At 29.5% G+C, this 20316-nt stretch overlaps 2 protein-coding genes across 2 annotated transcripts; one reads left to right on the top strand and one right to left on the bottom strand.

The window, feature by feature from the left end:
- Window positions 1–1067: 1067 nt before the first annotated feature.
- LOC114419104 (DNA replication complex GINS protein PSF1-like) lies at window positions 1068–4748 on the top strand. Its single transcript, XM_028384704.1, has 7 exons — window positions 1068–1301; window positions 1699–1831; window positions 2874–2941; window positions 3452–3565; window positions 3673–3835; window positions 4326–4478; window positions 4565–4748. The coding sequence occupies exons 2-7, from the start codon at window positions 1757–1759 to the stop codon at window positions 4589–4591; spliced, it is 600 nt and encodes a 199-aa protein (XP_028240505.1). The 5' UTR covers window positions 1068–1301; window positions 1699–1756; the 3' UTR covers window positions 4592–4748.
- Window positions 4749–15635: 10887 nt separating this feature from the next.
- Window positions 15636–19772, bottom strand: LOC114417717 (protein KNATM-like). Its single transcript, XM_028382800.1, has 3 exons — window positions 19388–19772; window positions 18430–18537; window positions 15636–16022 (listed from the first exon to the last, which is right to left on the bottom strand). The coding sequence occupies exons 1-3, from the start codon at window positions 19583–19585 to the stop codon at window positions 15819–15821; spliced, it is 510 nt and encodes a 169-aa protein (XP_028238601.1). The 5' UTR covers window positions 19586–19772; the 3' UTR covers window positions 15636–15818.
- Window positions 19773–20316: the final 544 nt, after the last annotated feature.

Below are 20316 nucleotides of genomic sequence, written 5' to 3'. Positions count from 1 at the left end.
TTGAAAAAAAACAAATAATAATAATAATAATAATAATAATAATAATAATAATAATAATAAAAAATACAAAATAAGTTCAATGGAATAATAATTAATATTAAAAAGATTATTACTTTGACGTATTCATTCCATGCATTTTCATTTTCAACATTAATAATATATTTTATGTTATCTCAATCAAGCCCACCTTGACTAAGAGTGTCACTAACAATTCCATACCATTGTCTCCAAAGTTTAAAGTGATTATTAACATTATCTTCTATGAGTTGAACTCCATAACGCTTAGACAATACTTGAGTTGTAGTGTTGATTGTATGTTACTGCTTTCCAATTTTCATCACCTTTGTTATCCAAATTCCTTTGGTCTCTAAGAACTTCAACTAATACACATCCTATATCTAAATTCCATGAGAAGAAACTTCTTGTGTCCTCCCTTTTTATCTTTCTTTTTCCAATTGACTTATTTTTTACATTGTTTGGCTCCATTTCTCTAGATCAAGAAAAAATAATCACATAATTATAATTGCATAAACATAAAGGTAAGATATGTCAAATTGACATTTTACTATGCAATCTTTGTCTAGTTAAATCCAAATTCCAAAGTATCATACACACACAAAATTTAATAAAATAATTATGAAAAAGTAATTAATTTATTTAAACAATAAAATTTGTAAATGAAAAAATTAATTATTTTAGTATGGGTAAAAAATTTTATAAATGAAAGACTTTAATTATTTTATTCAAATACAAAATTTTAGAAATATTTTCATCATTTTACTAAAATAAGAAATTTTAGAAATGAAGAAATTTAATTGTTCTATCCAAATACAAGATTTTAAAAATAAAAAAAATTAATTTTCTTATCCAACCAACAAAATTTGAAAATGAAAAAAATTTAAATTGAAACAATTAAAATTTTTAAAATTTAAAATTTTTAAAATACCCTATCCAAACATGCTTAGAATAGGTGTTTATCTTATTTAATCACTTGTTGATATTAAGGATTTTTCTTGTAGTATTTTAATGTGTTGGCAGAATTTAATTGGCTGTGTCTTGTGTCTACATTCACAATATTTGACATCGGGGAGGGGATTTTGGAGGGAAAACAAAGTGATTTTGGAGGGTACAATTTCGTGTTTCATTTTGCGAACTGCATTTTTTTCTTTCTCTGTCCCGATTTCGCTCTGGTGCGTCTCGTTCCTGTGCTTTTGAATCATATTCGTCGATCTGTTCTTCAACATATTCTCTGCTTTCAACCGTTCGCGTCGTGACTCAGCTTCGAAATTGTTCAGTATAAGGTAATCTTCAATTCTCATTGTTTTGCTGTTTGTTTCTGATTCGTTCTGGGCTCCTGGGCCAGAATTATCGGGTCACAAATAAGACGCACATTATATGTTTGACTAATGTTCTGAGATGCATTTTGAATTGACTAATTGTTCTGTGCTTTCATTTCTGTGTCACCACTTTTTTTTACCCTTCCTTCATCTCTAATTTGTTGTTTTTCCCTGCTAAGTCGTTGCCTTTTCATTCCAACAATTTCTGCTTTCTATCTGTGCTATTTATTTACACTATCTCTTGTTAATTTTATTCTTTTTTTTGTTTTTTTTGTTTTCAAGGCTATCCAATCTGTAATTGTTGTTTTATCTGCAAATGTTAGTTGTTAGTTTTTCTGATCTGTAATTGTGAACTTTTCAGTATAATCTCTTCAGCGTAATTCCTTGTCTTGTGAAAGTTGGAACTTGGAACTTGGAACATGTATGGGAGTAAAGCTAGCCAACTTGTGAAAGAATTTGCAAGTGGAGAAAAAGGTCAGCTTACCACATACAATGTAAGTCCAACTCTTCATTTCTCAGTTTGATATACACATTTTTATTTTTCAATTGTTGGGTTATGTTGGAAATTTGATTGCATCATGTGATCCATGTAGCCAGCCACACCTCACTCACTCTCACTGAGCTAAGATTTTTGTTGTTGTTGTTGGGCTATGTTGGAACCACCTTGTGTAGTGGAAAATAATTTACACTATCAATATGTTATTTTTAAACACTATTTTGGCACTTTAATTTTGGTGAGTGGTATCTTTTCTTATTAAGTTTTGGAATGAAATTGGTAGTTTTGTGTGAACCTCACTTGAGTTTTATGCATCTGGGGATTTGTATTGATGTCTAATGGCAGCCATTGTGATTGATGCTTTGGTTATGGCAATTTGTGTTCTTGAATTCATGTTTAAATCTTAACTCTGCCAGTCTACCTTCACCCTTATCCCCAACTACATTACTAGAGCTCTATCTGAATCTATTACTTTTCTTTGGATTTAAATACTGTATATGATTGTTTACCACTTCCAAGGTGTCAGGTTAGTGAGTATATAATGATAAGTTCAACTTTGAATATAACTCTCTACACTATGCTAACCTTCAAAAGTTGTGAGATGAAAAATTGAAATTGTTTGCATAGATAAGAGTGACCACTTTAAGATATGAATCAGGATTCAAGTATCTTTTTCACATATGAATTTTTTTCTTAAATTCATTACCTGCTTGTCTTTTTATGTCCATATTTACATTTCCCAAACATTTCTATCATTTTCATACATCTCCCCATTCTAAAGGAAAGGAAAAAAAAACTAGCAGCCCTGATTACCGTCAGAACTTATTTTGGTCTATCATAACTCATGATATTCCAGTTTGTTACATCACCATCCTTGGATGGTGAAGTATTTACGATGTATGATATTGCTATTTGATACCTTGATTTTCTTTACTCTTAATTTTTATTTATCATAGACCTTTTCCCATTCCCTGATTTGAACTCTTTATATTGTTATGGATACTTGACTTTGGTTGATTATTTTTCCAATAATCTTGTAGAATGACTTGATTCGAGAAGTAGTTGCAGAGTGTACTCAACATCACCTTGATTTTCAGTCCTTGATAAGGTAACATTAATGTGGTGTCCTGCTTCTTTTTTCTGCGTGTCCCCTTTTTTTCATTATAGTATGCTATGTTAGGAAGTCCCACATCGCCTGCCTCAATTCTTGGGATGTAGCTTATGCATCTGTTGGACAACATCACTTAGGGCCAATTGATTTTAAGCTGAAATCTAACATGCTATTAGAGTCTATAGCCCATCTTGGTTCTTGCCTATTCTAGTAGGTCCCTCTGTTCTGACAGGCATTAGGAAGTCTCACGCCTGCTTCAAGTCTCAAGGTGTAGCTTATATATCTATTAGACAACTTCACTTAGTTAGTGCCAATTGATTTTAAGCTGAAATTTAACATGCTATCTCATATGGGCCTGAGTTTTTTTTAATGAATTCTTGTTTATGGTGAAATCATATTACTATGTTAAATAAAAGATGATAAATTTGCATGTGTATTTTCCCAAGAACATCACTTTTCGTTGCAGTATCCTATCCCATTTGAGCATGAGTTGTTCTGTGTAAACAGGAAGATGCAGGAAGAAGGTTTGGATATCCAAACGGCAAAAAATGCAGATCACTACGGAGCCCTTATCCACCATCTTGCTGTAGTCCGAAATAAACGTTGCCTAATGGCCTATATGTAAGTATCACTTTGAAATGCTATTTACCATCAAACATAGCTCTTGTGTATTGCTGTATTCTGTAACTTATCTGCATTCTGAGATTCTGTAACTTGTCTCTCTGCAGGTATAATCGAGCAGAAATTATAAGAAACTTGTTATGGAAGATAGGGCACATGCTTCCTCAAGAAATTAAAGTAAAGCTTTGTAGTACGGAGGAAGAACATTTCAAGAATCATTCTAAAGCACTGAAAAATTATATGTTGAAAGTGGAGGTTGATTTGACTGTGGTAACCTCTCCCTCTTCTTCCCCCATTTCCTTCCCTTCTCCCTCACCTGCAAGCACACATGCACCTGTATACACTCACATAAGAGAAAAAATACATACTTCTGTTATGCATACGTGTATTAATGTAGTTCTCAAGATGTTCTAGCTGTCAATGCCTTGTTAAGTAATTTTAGCCTGGGCTGCTAAGCTGCTTATAATTTGAGGATTATTTATTGATGAAGAACTAATTTTGGTTGTGCTATAAAACTATCCCTAGCTTTAAGTTAACTTCATGTTTGTAAACTGAAAATAATTTTTCAGTTCAAATTATAATGTAATTTTTATTTTTGCATGTCTCTTAATTATAAAACTATCCCTACTTTTGGTTGTGTTATAAAACTATCCCTAGCTTTGAGTTATTCACTGTTCTTTTGTAGTTTCTAGTAGCAGAATAAATTTGTAATCTGACAGTAAACTACTACATTGTCATTCATTAAATCTGCATTTTATAGGATATGGTACCGCCAAAAGATCCATACATCAAAGTGAGGGTCATTGATGACATTGGAGAAGGCATTCTGCTCAGTGATGATAAGAGTGCCAATTTTGCCCTCCATTCAATGCACCTTCTGAAACGAACTGATGCAGAGCAATTTATCGCACAGGTTAAGTTGTCTTGCAGCTTTAAGATTTATATTGCATAACAGTATGAAATGTGATCTGATTTTTCAATTTTCTAAAATATCCGCAGGGCAAAATGGAAGAGCTCAAGGGTTGACCTGTAAGATATGTAGATGAGAACACTACTTGTGAACTTGATACCAATTATGTAGTGTAGTATTTTTCATATTTGTTAATGATTACATTTTTAACAATAATTTCATTCATGTTGCTTCAAGAACAAGAACTAAAGCTTCATTTATTTGTTTTCTATATAAGAAAGTGTTCTTAGTTGGAAGAATCATTTCATATATAGGTCTGTTTTCTTGTAAAAAAAAGTATCTTTTGTTTTTTGTTTTTATGCGTTTTAGTTTTTAAAAATAATCAAAAGTGAAAAAAAAATCTGATTGAAATTAGAAGCCATTTAAAATTATTTTCTTATAAAAGGGGTCTTGGATTCCTATGGATTTAAAAAAATAATTTTGTTTATAATAAAAAAAAACATAATTTTAATCCAATTTGTTTCCTTTAACTACCACCCCAATTCCTCTTTGGCCCCTCTTTATTGATAATTTCAACCCTAAATTGCCTGTGTTGGGCATCAAATGTACTCCGTTTAGAGCATGTTTGGATTGTCGACGACGATGTTGCCACACAAATTATGAGGCACTCAAAGTAAAAGCAAGGAAGGAGATGTTTCCTAAAAAATTGAGGTAGGGCACAAACGTGGTTTGCCAATGACAATCCAAACAAGCACTTAATCTCTACATGAGGAGAACTGGAAGGTGTTTGGGGAGCCAACAATTTGTCGTTCTCTACTAACAACCTTTTCGACTAGGATGAAGCAGCCACCCTGAGTTCATAGAGGGTTTCGTTTTCTCCCAAGAGAAGGTTGTTCAATGGACTTAAGGTTTCACCGATGGTGATGAATTCTTTTATGAAGAAGATGACCACCATTGTCACCAGAATCTCGAAGGTCTTTGATGCGCTGGATGGGTGCAAAAATTGGGGGTCGCGTGAGGTTTTCTCAAAACTGTCACCAGGGGAATGTATTTTTCTAAAAGAGGACATTTTTGGAAAACAAATTGAGAATGAGAGTGGATAAACAAAGAAGAAGAGTGAATATAACAACTACCTCAATATAAGTGTTTGTTTATTTAAAAATAGTTTAAAATATTTTTTTTATGAATTGTTACATTTAAAAGTAGCTTGATTCAAATAAATATTACATTTTTAAATCTTTCTTCAGCAATGCATTCACGTGTGGTTCCCACTTCGTCCAAAATCCATGTGCTACACTGTCCATGAAGTTTTTTCACGTGTTACTTTAACTAAATTGGTAATTAAATTTTTCATAAGTAGCTCAAAGCTTATAAACTAGTTGAAAGCTGCTAAGCTATAAGATATAAGCTAAAAAGTTAAAAGTTAATTGATAAGTATCCAATTACGTAAAATGACATATTAATATTTTTTATATTTGAATTTATTTCTAACAACTTATATTTTTAAAAGTAGGATAATAATTTTAAATTTTGTATTATTAGAAACTGGTAAAGAATTAGTGATTTTACTCATATTGTTAAAACTCGGATTTTTTTATATTTTTTTTCTTCAAAATAGTAAAATTAAATGAAATAAATTTTATTAGAATTATATTGTTTAAAATATTTTTTGATGTTTAAATACTTTATTAATAATATTATTTAAAAAAAATAAAAAAAGTGTTTTTTCTTTTATAATTTACTTAAATATTTATTTATTTATTTTATTCAAGAATAACTTGCATGCATATGTTTCTCACTTTCATAACTATGAAACATAATGTAAACTAGATCTTCTATTTAAAACTAATCATATATAGTTGTGTTAAGTTAAAAGACATTTGTGTTTTAAGATAAATCATAACCCTTAATTATTTTGACTAGAAGCAAGTAAACACAAAAGTTAAAAGTTGTATCTTATGTGATATCAGAATATGTTTCACAAGCATCTGACATTTTAGACGATAAGATACTAAAGTCATAATTGGATATGACATTTAAAGGTTTTATTTAATATTCTGTCTGCGATTTGTTTTGCAGAAACATTCTCCTAAAATCTAAATGCTATAAAGAATAAATGTAGATCAGTTTCTAAAAATTGTCAATCGCGATCAATAAGAGCGTTCTACTATGCAAACCTCATCTAACGCAAAAGAAAGTGGTTTCCTATTGGAGTGTTCAATACAATAGCTAAAGAGAATGATTTTTCAAAGCAAAGAAGTGTGCATTTAATGCAAGCATTAAATGCTCCAACGACAACAATCTTCATACACAAAATCAAGTGAAGAGAACTATCCATTTAGAGATAACATACACTTGTTGAAGAAGACCTATATATACCAGAAACTTTGAAAACATGAAACAAGAACCTATGTGCTTATATTCAAATTCTTTATGTAAAAAGCTCTCTGTATGTTGTAAAGATCTCAAAACACCTTGAGAGAATGGACAAAGGGCTGAGATTATATATCCGCCTTTAAGACAGTTGAGTATTAGTCAGTGTGCAAGCAAACAACAAATCTTTTGATTTGTAATAGAGTCAACAATTGCTTGGTAGGATAAAGAATACTAGTAGTAACAAGCTTGGTGTAGAGTTCGAGTTGTAGAGCTAGAAGTGACAGTAATAAATAATTATAACTTATTAAAGTTAGTGAAACTTGATGGTTTGCCAAAGATTAGACGTAGTCTTAGTGGTTGAGATGAACTAGTATAATTTTTAGTGTATTATCTTTATTTGCTTTCTCTTTTGTGCTTTAAATTGACTCAAGGTTCGAATTTGATTTTTTTTTTTGAAAACTTTTACAAAATTTGGTTTTATCATCTCAATCCATTTGCGAAACTCTGATGTTTGTGTTTACATGCTTAATCATCTAACGATAACGTTGTTGTTCAAAGAAAAATGTTTTAAATTTCTAAAATCACAATTCAACCTTCCTTGTGATATTTGGCTTTACAATTTGAAATTCCATTTAAATTAGGTCATATAATTAAAAAAATAAAAATAATTTAACATAATTATAAAGTTGATATGATTCAAATAATTTTTAACCTTACGGAACAGAGTGTAACGATGACAATTGACGAGTGTGCGTGTAAGAATGATAAATTAGATAATAGAAGTTTTCCAAATAGTAAAAAAAAAGGATTTTTAAATTGAATAAAATGGAAAACATAATTTAAAATAAAATAGCAAAGAAAAAATTAAGAATAAAAAATTGAGTAAGCTACTAGGTTTTTCTTCCTTTCAATTTCAAGCTCACTAATTTATTTGAAATTTTTTTTTAACTTTTTATTCAATTTAAAAATTCTTTCACGGGATTTTAACATTTTTACCAATATTGAATTACGTATTTATTTTCTTACTTATGATACTTGAAATTCTACTTTTTTTATTATTTTGTTTGATGTTAAACTATTTATTTTGATGAACTAATACTGTATTTATTTTTTAAAAAATATTTGACCACTAAACAAAAATTAATAAAACATCAAAATTATAAAGAAAAAAACAATTTTGTTTTTGTTTTTAAATAATATTATTAGTAAAAAATATTAAATAATTAATTTTAAGCAATGTAAGTTTATTTATTTTATTCTACTTTTTTGAAGAAAAGGAAAATAGTTGATGTAGAATACTATTAGAGAACTTGATGAGGTGCATATTTTGATAATAGTTGATGTAGAAGATAGACCTAGCTATCATAATAAAAAAAAGTGATATATCTATAAATGTATTAGGAGTTTGTGATTCAGATTTGAGATTTATATATGGGTGGAAAGAGTCAACAAGTGATTCTCGAGTATTGCGAGATACTTTGCGTCACAAAAAATTGTCTCAAAATTTTGAATGGTAATATCATGAAAATAATATTTTATTTCATATATAAAAGATAATTGTATGATTTGTTGTTTTTAAAACCATTATAGGTAAACACTTTCTTGTAGATGCAAGATATATAAATGACCTTGGATTTCTAGCACCTTATCGAGGAACTAGATATCCTCTTAATATGAATGGAATGAAAATACCCCACAAAATTACAAGGAGTTATTTAATCTATGTCATTTAAAGGCAATGAATATAATTGAAAGGTCATTTGGTATATTGAATAAAAGATGAAGTATATTAAAAACTATCTTTTTTTATATAAAAACACATATAAGAATTATTAATACATGTTTCGTGCTACACAATTTCATAAGAGATGAGCAACAACGTGATTCAATTTTAGAATTCCAAGTTTGGAATATTTATCTACTATTGATGTGGAGTTAACCAATCAACAAGGGGGAAGAGTTAGAAGCAATAATGTAGATGAAGTCACAACTATCCAAGCAACTGAAGAATGGACAAGATTTTGTGACGCTTTACCAATGAATATGTTTGCTATTTATCAAGCTAGATGAAATTTTATTTAGGGAGAATGTTTTAGTAGACTTTTGTATTTTGGTTCCTTTCATGTGTAATCGACTTTATACCCATGTATGTGTGATACTTTGGAATTTGGATTTTGCTAGACAAAGATTGCATAGTAAAATGCCAATTTGACATATCTTACCTTTATGTTTATGCAATTATATATCTGTGATTATTTTTCTTGATCTAGAGAAACAGAGCCAAGCAATATAAACAAGTCAATTGGAAAAAGAAAGATAACAAGCGAGGACCCAAGAAGTTACTTCTCATGGAATTTGGATATGAAATGTGTATTAGCTGAAGTACTTAAAGACCAAAGGGATTTGGGTAAAAAAGGTGATGGAAATTGAAAAACAATGACATACAACACTACAACATCTGGTGGTGCCCTCGTGGGCTGGGCACGTTCCTCTCTGGGTCGGTCTGGTCTAATCGAAGTCAACTGACTCACATGGAATACGGGGTGAGTTTTAACCGAGCTGATCGCTTGAGTCTATAGGCTACCTCTCCTATCCGCTTCTCTACAAGGTCTACTTTCTTCTTCCTTCAGACCGGGCCAAGCCTTTAGTTTAAGTAGGTTTGGGCTAGGTCGTTGTGCTCCTGCCACGTCTTGGCAAAAAAGTAGGCTGATGGGCAAGCCTCCTCCTGCCGCAATGGTAAGCGTTTTGGAGTTCAACTTATATGAGATAATGTTAAGAATCACTTTAAACTTTGTTATTGATATTCTTAGTCAAAGTGGGTTTGATTGGGATAGCACGATATACATGATTAATGTTGAAAATGTAAATGCATGAAATGAATATGTTAAGGTAATAATCTCTTCAATGTTAATTATTATTCAATAGAACTTATTTTGTATTAGTATTATTTACATGTTTTCTTTTTGTTTTCAAGTCACATGATGAAACTAAATGATTATGTTTCAAGGTCATTTCTAACTGAGATGATATTGTAGACTTATGTGCCAAGAATAAAGCTACAGAAATTGGAGCATATAATGCATTAGATGCAGATAATCTCATGAGCAAGGAAGCAAATTAAGAGGAAGAAGTTTGTAGTATGAGTATTGAGTTAGAAGAGTCAAGTTCTACAACAAAGAAAAAGACTCACCAGTAGGAGTGGAGAAAAATAAGGGATAGTTGCCTCATTGAATGAAGTGACCTCATCCTTGAAAGTTTTCGCATAAGTAACTATGCAGAAAGTGGATATTAAAAAGCGAGTAGGGATGAAAGAAGTTGAAGAAATAGTAGAGGAAGTGCAAAATGAGTTAAAGAATCTGTCTTATCTTGAAAGTGGACTTCGACAAAAAGCCATTGATTGGTTGGCAGAAAATCTCAATAAGTTAGCAATTCTAAAATCTCTTTCATTAGATCAGAAGGAGGAATACATCATGGTTTTTATGTCTTGATGCAAAATTAGAGGTGATTCTAAAATATGCATTTTTATAGTTTAACTAGCTAGTCAACATTTATATATAGTTGTGCATAGATATGTCTATTAAGTGTTTGATACATGATAAAATTAAGCCATTAATTTACAATTACATATATGCATGTTAAATCATTATTGCTTTGTAATTTCACTCATTGTAATCACTTAATCCCTCTTTGCCTAGGTTGGCCACCCTACCACCCAAAAGAAACATTCTAGTTGAATCAATTAAGATGCTTATGCTTCCCAGTGGATTTTGATTTTTCATTTCTTTTTGCTTAGGTCTGACTACTTTATTTATTTTTCTGATTAATTATGTTATTGCTATCAAATCAGATTAATTGTACCAAAGTATAGTATTTATAGCTTGTTCTGACTTATTTTATGATACGATAATTTGGAAATATAAAATGTTACTTAAGTTGGCAGGACATTTGTTTGGGATGGGTTATAAAGTTGGATATTTGTTTTGGATGGTGTACATGATGATCAAACAAAGGGTATTATTAGTTTACAGGTCACTGTTGAATTTAATTATTTTTAGAATCACCTATATAATTTCAACGAGTGACTCAAGTTAGATAAAAAAATTTGTTTGTTATTGGTTGGTTAATGACTTGGTTGTGTTATACTTGTCTCATTTATTGAAGAGTTGAAGTTCTATTTTTATCCTTCTTACTTACCATAACATGCTTTGTTTATTTTTGACAGGTTATAGCTTTAAATCGTCACTAAGTAGTTGAGGATCAATTGATGACAATAACTTTAGTTTAGTTTTCTTTTTTATAGGTTATAACTTTGAATAGTCACCAAGTAATTGAGGATCGACTGATGACAAAAAATTTAGTTTAACTTTCAATCTTGCGTCTTATTTTGGTTATATAATTGAGATTCAAACTAGTTTTTAATTATTTATCATGAATTTATAGTTATACAAAATTTTATTGAAAATGAATATTAAAAATGAGTTGGATCTCATATTCACATATCTGAGCATATTTTCTTTTTATGATTTTTAAAATGAAACTAATGATGGAAAAATGATAGAAGTTGCTTGATTTATTTCTAGTTTTTCTTTCTTGTTGGAAAGTATACAATTTTTTATTTTGTAGTTCTAAGTTTTTATTTTTAATATATAATTAGAGAAATATATATATATATATATATATATATATATATATATATATATATATATATATCCAAAATATAATAATTATGAAAAGTAATTACTTCATTCAAATAATAAAATTTATAAGTGAGAAAATTAATTATTCTAATCTGGCTAAAAGATTTTATAAATGAAAAAATTTAATTATTTTATTCAAATACAAAATTTTAGAAACATTTTCATTATTTTTATCAAAATAAGAAATTTAAAAAATAAAGAAATTTAATTGTTCTATTCAAACACAAGATTTTGAAGATAAAGGAATTTAATTTTCTTATCCAAATAATAAAATTTTAAAACAAAAGAATTTAAATTAAAACAATTAAATTTCTTAAAATTTAAAATTATTTAAAATTGTAAAATCTCCATTCAAATACACTCTAGAAGTCGTGTGGTGCCGGCCGAGCCACAAGCATTTTAAAGAGCAAGAATTAGATAAGACAAGATTGCCTCTCAGAATCCGTTTCTCCCATTGGGAAGCGCAGGCGATTTATGGTTACTTGTCTTTTAAAGAAGATTTGAATATTTTCACCAAACACAATGGAGAAAAGTTAACATTAAAGTTTAAAATGAGATCATATCAAGATGTGTGAGAGCAAAATAATAAAACCTATCAATGGTGATATTCAAATTTATGTTGTAAGATTTCGGTTACCATCTGTAATGTTCTATGAATTTTAATTGTAGATTAAACGTGGACGAAAGATTTATACTCTGTAATTTTTGTGTGTATTATTTTCTTTAATTTATGATGGAGGAGATTCGATCAAAAAGAAGAGAAAAAAAAAAGCAGTCAACAATTTGAAGGCACGGTCCAACACTACTAATATATGATTGTAGTCATGTGCATCCCAGAGGTTCTTTCATGCGCCTTCTTCTCACATTTTTATTAATGTTGTAAGATTTCGGTTACCATCTGTAATGTTCTATGAATCTTAATTGTAGATTAAACGTGGACGAAAGGTTTATGCTCAATAATTTTTGTGTGTGTATTGCTTTCTTTAATTTATGAGGGAGGGGATTCGATCAAAAAGAAGAGAAAAAAAATGTAGTCAACAATTTGAAGGCACGATCCAACACTACTAATATCTGATTGTAGTCATGTGCATCATAGAGGTTCTTTCATGTGTCTTCTTCTCATATTTTTGTTAATGTTGTAAGTTCAATATCTTTGGGTATCAAACAAATTTTCAATTTCTTTTTAATTTTGACTAAACAATTTATGATTTGCTTTGATTAATTATAAACTTATTTCGTTGACTTATATTTTTATCTCAAATCTTTTTTCTGCCTCTTGATGTTTCATGACTTAGTGTTCTTGATGTTTCATGACTTAGTGAGATACATATTATCTAATTATATAATCATTTGATTCACATCTTTTTATTGTGTATCCTTTCTTTTATTCTAAACAATATCAGACAATATATAATATTAACATGTTATCTTAAAATCATACTTTATTACCTACATATATCTCAATATTAATTATTTCAACTTTTCAATATTCAAATAGGAGTATGAGTTCGGACGTCGACACGAACAAAAGGCTAGTTAAAGTTTAAAACAAGATCATATCAAGATGTGTGAGAGCAAAATAATAAAACCTATCAGTGGTGATATTCAAATTTATGAATCTTAAAAATATTCACAATAATAATAATAATATAATGAAAACAAATCCAGTTGTGTGCTTGAAGAATTAATCTATGTTGATAATTAAAATGTTAAGGAGTTTTTTTTTAAGTGAAATGATTTTTAATATATTTGGCAAAAGTGCAATGTCGGTTATCTTAAAGTAAACTTCGATAAAATGTCTTTTATTTTTAATAAAAAAGTTAAACGTTGGATCTTTTGTAACATAGTCTTGTTTTGCTTTATGAAAATTAATATTTTTTGTGTTTGGTGGGAATGGGCATAATTCTTGAGTTTTAATATTCTTACTCTTGTTCTAAAACCACAAGTGTTTATATCAAATTATTTTTATGCATTACATTAGAGGTGTAATTACATATTAGATTGAGTTTAGTCTAATTTATTATAACTCAACTTAATTAACATAATTAGGTTGGATTAAATTCACTTTTCTTTTAGAAATCTAATTCATTCCAACCCAATGGTTGGGTTGGATAATCGAATTAAGTAATTAAAATATATTCTGAAAATTAAAAAATTAGAAAAAAAAATAAAAAAAATAGAAAAACCATTACAATGAATTTTTTTTTTTTGGGTGAAATAGAAGTATGTTGCGAAACAAATACATAGCACTTGCTGAATCAAATAATTATCGCTTCCATGTTTCTTATACGTAGTTCAAAATATGTTTTGCAATTAACAACTAACAAAATAAGTATATATATATATATATATATCATTTAGTCAAATTAAGTCAGATTCATTGGATTTAAAACTCATAAATCTATTAAAATCTAATATATCTAAAAACTATAACTTAACCTAATAATTCAACTCAAATTTACCTAAAATATAATTGAATTGAGTTTGATTTGGACAGATTCAAGTCAAATACGATTATTTTAATTTAAATATTTTATTTTTTTTATACATTTTTCATCTCAACCATAATAAAGTGCACACATCCAGACAAAACCTAAGCAAAGACGAGAATTACTCTCAACTGAGCAAGGCTTCGCATATATGCATAAAAAATTCCAAATAATTATTTGGTAATGGACTTGATTAAAGACAAGTTGAGTTTTAATTGTTTCAAAGTTTAACTTTATAATGCCCTAAAAACCCCAAAACGCGAATGGTGGAGTAATCGTCTTCCGGTAATGGCACGCATTCAAAACTCGCATAGTTGTAAACCGTCTTCCAGTGTCACGTGAATGATGGAGTACCACTCCCCATCGATGTCGTTCATGGAGTTCCCACACGTGTCGAACGCAAAATCTCACACGAACGCGTTTGGATTAATCTCATTGATTCTAGTGAGCCATGTGACTAATGAAGCTAAATTCATAATTTATAGAGTTTGTGAATGTTTTCGTATGCTTGTTGAGATTTTGATTTGAATCAAAATGTTTGTTTGCTTAGGTTTGATTTTGTGAGGTTACACAGTTTCTTTAAAAAAAACTTTAATTAAGTAAGGATTAAGTTGAAATATATAATAAAATTATTATTAAATATTAAAATAAAGAGATAATAATATAACTTGATAATCACTGATTAAAAAATTAGCAATATCAAAGTCCTCAAAATTATTAGAGTATCATAAAAACTTTCTTAATTTTATTCCCGTTATTAAGTAACCTTAATTAGTTGATGCTTGTTTCATTTGAGCATTTGCGTTGTTAACGGATAAGCGATGTGGATTGGGCCCAAACCTAGTTCGTAACAAGTTAAATTAACAATTAATATTTATTGATTTTTCTTGCTAGATAATTAATATTTGTTGATTAAAAAACATGGGTACATTTAATGGAATTGGTTCATTTGTTTAATTGTTAGCTTAATTTCAAACCTTCTTAATCATAAAATAACTGAGATGATGGTCTGCAATCTTAAAGGGGAGGTATAATCATTGGGGAGAAAATAAAGAAATTAAAAATATTATAATTCTTATACAATTTAGTGAGTTTAATTAACTTATTTTAAAGAAATAATCTCTTGTACTTTATTAACCTTTAAGATAATTTTTAAAGTATAAGTGGTTATTTTTCATAGAATAATCATGGTCAAACATGAAATTACTATATATAGAGAATACTAAAATTGTCTTTATGATACTAGTTATTAAAGAAAAGAAATTAAAAAATATAAACTAATATGACCAATAAATATTCATCGTAATTTCTAACAATAAAAAAATACTTATATATTAATTAGTCCCGAATTTTGTTAAGATACTCATTAATACAACCCTTATTATATATCTATATATTTTGATCCGTAGACCCTAAATATATAGATATATCTGTATATTAATGCTATGATCTTAATTGTTGATTTTGTGTGTGTTAATATTTATAATAACTCTACAGTTTTTTTTTTCATCTAAAGTAAATGATCATCTTTGACAAGCTTTAATTTCTCCAAACCAGATTCATACATTCTTTATATAAAAATAAAAAAACTAAAAAACTTATAAGGCAATACTAGATTTTAATTAACTGCAATATTTATACATAAGAGTCATGCCCGTTAATTTATATATATATAATGAGGTACACTTTAACCATGGGATTTGCCAATTTGAGCATAATTGAAGCCTTAATCAATAACCTAGCTGCAAAATATTACTCTGCATGCCATTCACACTGAAAAGCTAAATTGTGGGCTTTCTTCTGAATTTGGACTCACTAGTAGAAGATGTAGTTGCTGCAGCTGGTTCAGCATTATTAGGTGCAGGCAAGGTTGCCTTAGTGAGCTCCCTAAGTTGTGAATGCATGTTGTTTATGAAAGCCATGGATTTCTGTTGTGGTTCCACCATTGCTTCTTTAAGCTTGCCAAGTGCCAAACAATATGCTTCCTGCAAGGTAATTGGTTCAACCAAAGCATTTCCAGATTATAACTATTAATAAAATCTATCTGAATATATGGTTTAATTATATAACACGTACAACCAAAAAAAAAAAAAACCTTATGTTATTAGACAAAAGCCTATACCTTTTTTGCAGATAAAAATATATAGTATAACGTTGTGTTACTCGTATATATAAAAGTCCAGAGTTTAAGTAATACTATGATATATTATTGCCACGAAGTTTAATATGGTATTGTTTTGGGGGAAGAAATAAGAGGAAACTAGCTAGCTGGTTAGTGAAAATGAAAGAAGAAGAAAATGATAATTCTATAACTATATATTAAGATCAATTTTCAAGTTTGTCCAGTTTAAATTAATTCCAATCTTGAAATTGAAAAATCATAATTTTTTATCATTAAAATGTAAATTAATTTTTATCATTCTTATTGGTATATTTGATATGTTTCTTTTTTTATTTTATTTTTGAAATAGAAATACAATTTGGTATTTCTAAAGGAAAGCTAAGATGGAAAAATGAAAGTTCATAAAGATCTCATGAAACTAGTGTAAAATTGAATACAGATCGGTGGATCGGATATACTTCTATTCTAGTTGGCACCTAGTAGAGAGATAAAAAGATAAAATAAAAAAATATAGGTATGATAAATGATTTGATGTGATAGAAACAATTAAAGATAAATTATAAATGTTAATGAAGTATTTGAAGGGATGAAATGTTAACATATTACTGCTTTATATATAAAATAAACGACGGGTATAGAATAATTTGTGTATATATTGTATCAATGTATCCATGCAAAAGTTCCTTGTAAATTAAACGTATATACATATTAGGACAATGAATATGGTCACCGACCCGGAATATATAAAGAGATTAATTTTTATATATTATTAGTATAATTTTTTTTACATTTTAAATATATTTTTTTTAAGTTAATTATCATAGAAATTAACAAATATAATTTACATATATATTAATTTATAATTGTATGTGAGTATAATTTTTTTTATATATTACTAATGCATTCTTGTTAAATTCATCTTAAACATCTACTTTAAAACAACATAACCAAAATAATTTGGCATCTTACCCAGCACGTGGATATCGTGATAATTACAAACAGCCAATAGGCCAACCACTATGAAATGTTAATTACTAGATGTTTTTCTTCAAAGTTTAAAATAAGAAAGAAATAAACGCAATTAGAAAAGCGTCCAGAATTCCAGATGGATCATTCTTTTGTGAAGCCTTTTTAGAAATTGATGACTTCCACACAAGAGAACCAAGTACTATACTTTTTACAGTAATCACATTTTCAGGTACTAAATTAAAGATTTCATCCCTACACTTAAAATACTGTTTATTTGTTTGAGTTCTTCCATTAAAAATCCTATACTTTTTTTCTCTCTATATTTTGGTTTCTGTATATAAAACAATGTTTATAAATTATTCCTGTTGTTTGCCAATGCTATCTATAACAACAATGTCAAATTTAGTCTCTATAGAAGACAACACTTTTCATTTTAGTTCTTACATTTTTTTTTAAAAAAGGCTACATATTAGTGTGTATATTAATTTAACACATTGGCAACTAACAATATATGCTTCCTCAAGTATATTGGAGCTATATATTTTGTCAACAATGATAAAAGTTTCCAGAAGTATGAAGATGCAGGTGGTGGGTCTAACGAGTCTCCTAAAAAAGAGCAGTTCAAAATGATGGTGCATGGTGCAGTCCATTCAAAGTTCTATACCCAAGTGATACTAGTTGTGCCAAAACGTGTGACAAACTCATACTTTTCTGAGTATTATTTAATGATATATAGCATAAGCATTCCCCCATTTATGATGAGTTGGATTATATTAACACCGGTTATCGTCTAGAGATTTATATTGCTAAAGTATTCACCTTTGTCCTCTTAAAATTTTAGGCATAAGACCCTAAAAAAAATTATGTTTGGGAGAATTCAAAGAAGAAAATCTATAGGAAATGTTTTGATGACAAAAATAAGAGGTAACATATATTGATGGCTTGTTATGACATTTATATGCTGAATAATAAGCTTCTTCTAATAAACTTTGCGGCCTAAAGTAAATGTGAAAAGACACAATCTGAACACTCGCACAAACACAGAGACAGATAGGGAAAAGTGTCACAGTCATGGAATTGGAACAAAAAACTATGCGCATTTCTGAGTGTAGTCTCTTTCAAGCAGGAAGCACATGCTTTAGGTAACCATGAAGTGTCCATCAGCATGAAGAAAAATTGTGGTGTGTTATGTTACTTTGGTTCAGTACTTGACCCATCATATCCCATAAAAACATTCATTCATTCATTGATGTTTGTGTAAACCAAGCCATACAAGAGAGAGTGTGTATTAGTATTATTACCATGAAGAGATCAAGCTCAGATTGGCTGAACATGCCCAAGTTTTGCTTCTCCGTTGCTTGCATCTGATCTATCTTCAGCTCTCTCTCCAAGTTGGAAATGTCACCAACCTGAAAGGAACAAGTACTAACACCATGCATCTTCAAAGGTTCATGCTTAAATTAAAAAAGAATGAATGAGCTTGGGTTTTCTGATATCATGATATCTTTATTTCGTACACAAGGTGCACCAACAAGTTAATCCACAGTTTATCAAACTATAAATGGTTGATACCAAAAAGCTTGATAAGCAAAACTTCATTTTCAAGAAGGATTAGTATTCATGTTCAAATGATGTGGACAAGCTTTTGGTTTCTGATGTGAACTAACTTCACAGACACATGCCTATAGGGTTTATCACCAACAACTTACATATAATCTACATAGTTTATCACGAAATGGTTAAATCTATAGGGTTTGAATTTGAGAAGTAAAGTTATTTTTTATGACTTCTATTGGGCTTTAATTTAAACTCATTTCATATAATCACAAGTTTTAATATACAATTTAACTATAAAATTAACCAGATGGGCCAAACTGGAGTTGAGCTTCTGCTTGCATATGAATCTGCTCCCTTCACTATATTATATTGACAAGAATTCAATCCGCAAGATAATCCTTGATTTTTTTTTTATCATGATTCAAGATCCAACAAGTTGAGCAAGATGAAGCTGAAAGCCTCTTTTGTAAGGGCAAGAAAAAAGACTTCCCTCTTTAAAACCAAGTTCACATTGAGAAAAACACTACTTTGATTCACAGCTTAGTTTTATATAATTAATTTGCTGAGAAATTAAGAAACATGGAGTTTAAGTTGAATCCAATGCATTTGTAAATAAATTAATAATGTAAACTGGGGCTGGAAACAGTAAATAGAAGAAGGAATGAAGGAAATGAAAGGGGAAAAAAAGAGACAAATTAAAACCTTCAAACAGTCCAAGTGAGCTTCAACCAGCAGACCATAGAGAGGGTGGTTGGAGATTCTCCTCTTGAGGATCTCATTGTTTTCTTCTTCTTCTTCTTCTTCTTCATTATCATCATCATCATCTTCTTCTTCTTCTTCTTCTAGTTCTTGTTGTTGTTTGTAGGTCTCATTAATAGTGCTAGGCCTCTCAGATTCCATATCAATTTTTGAGCAGGAGAAGTGAACCTTTGATATGCCGTATAGTTGATAACTAAATAATGATACTATATGAATATAATAAATAATATCATGAGAAGATATATATAGACATATCTGAGATGTGAGATTGGTACTATATATGGTGGTGGATGAAGATGATGAGGTCAGTGAGATTGAGATGCTCCCACTTTTGGAAGTAAGGGAAGCGAATGACCCTTGCATGCATACGTGGTTAAGAGAGAAATGGAGTCAGTCAGAGAGGGGGTGTGAAGAGTAATGTGGTGTGGGAGGGTGTGGCCTTTTTGCTTCCTCAGTTTCCCCTGTCTTTTTCCACTCATGAAAGCAACACTTCAAAGTTTTATCGAGCAATGGGGTGCCTTTGTTAGTACACTGCTCCAGTTTTGTGTCTTTTTCTTTTTCCACTTTTTTACTAAGTCATTCATTCTCTCCCCTCCCCCCAATCGAACACAGCCAAAACCGAAGCTGTTCACTTTGGTTCCTTCTTCCTTATCACTTTTGCCCCTTCTTCATTCCTTTTTCCGTTACTGTTCTGTGGTCCTAACTACTAAAGGACAATTGTTTACTATAATTTTTGAAAAAGGACAAATTCCTGCGTGAAAGTATTATATATTCCATGTGCTTCCCCTAGCTACAATTTCTCTAATTTCACGCTTTACTTTCAACTATATTTCTTTAACATTTGATTTACTATCTCACCCCTCGATCAGCTT

This window comes from Glycine soja, chromosome 7 (assembly GCF_004193775.1).
Source record: "Glycine soja cultivar W05 chromosome 7, ASM419377v2, whole genome shotgun sequence".
NCBI lineage: Eukaryota > Viridiplantae > Streptophyta > Magnoliopsida > Fabales > Fabaceae > Glycine > Glycine soja.
Note: the sequence above shows the minus strand (reverse complement) of the source record. Positions and strands in the feature narration are given on the sequence as shown.

Bases quoted from the DNA above. Each gene is read 5' to 3' on its own strand.
- LOC114417717 (XM_028382800.1), bottom strand. From the start codon at position 19,585: ATGGAATCTGAGAGGCCTAGCACTATTAATGAGACCTACAAACAACAA. The intron at 18,538-19,387 runs GTTTTAATTTGT...TGTTCCTTTCAG, and splicing joins CTCACTTGGACTGTTTGAAG to GTTGGTGACATTTCCAACTT. The intron at 16,023-18,429 runs GTAATAATACTA...ATTACCTTGCAG, and splicing joins CTGAGCTTGATCTCTTCATG to GAAGCATATTGTTTGGCACT.
- LOC114419104 (XM_028384704.1), top strand. From the start codon at position 1,757: ATGTATGGGAGTAAAGCTAGCCAACTTGTGAAAGAATTTGCAAGTGGA. The intron at 1,832-2,873 runs GTAAGTCCAACT...ATAATCTTGTAG, and splicing joins GTCAGCTTACCACATACAAT to AATGACTTGATTCGAGAAGT. The intron at 3,836-4,325 runs GTAACCTCTCCC...TGCATTTTATAG, and splicing joins TGGAGGTTGATTTGACTGTG to GATATGGTACCGCCAAAAGA.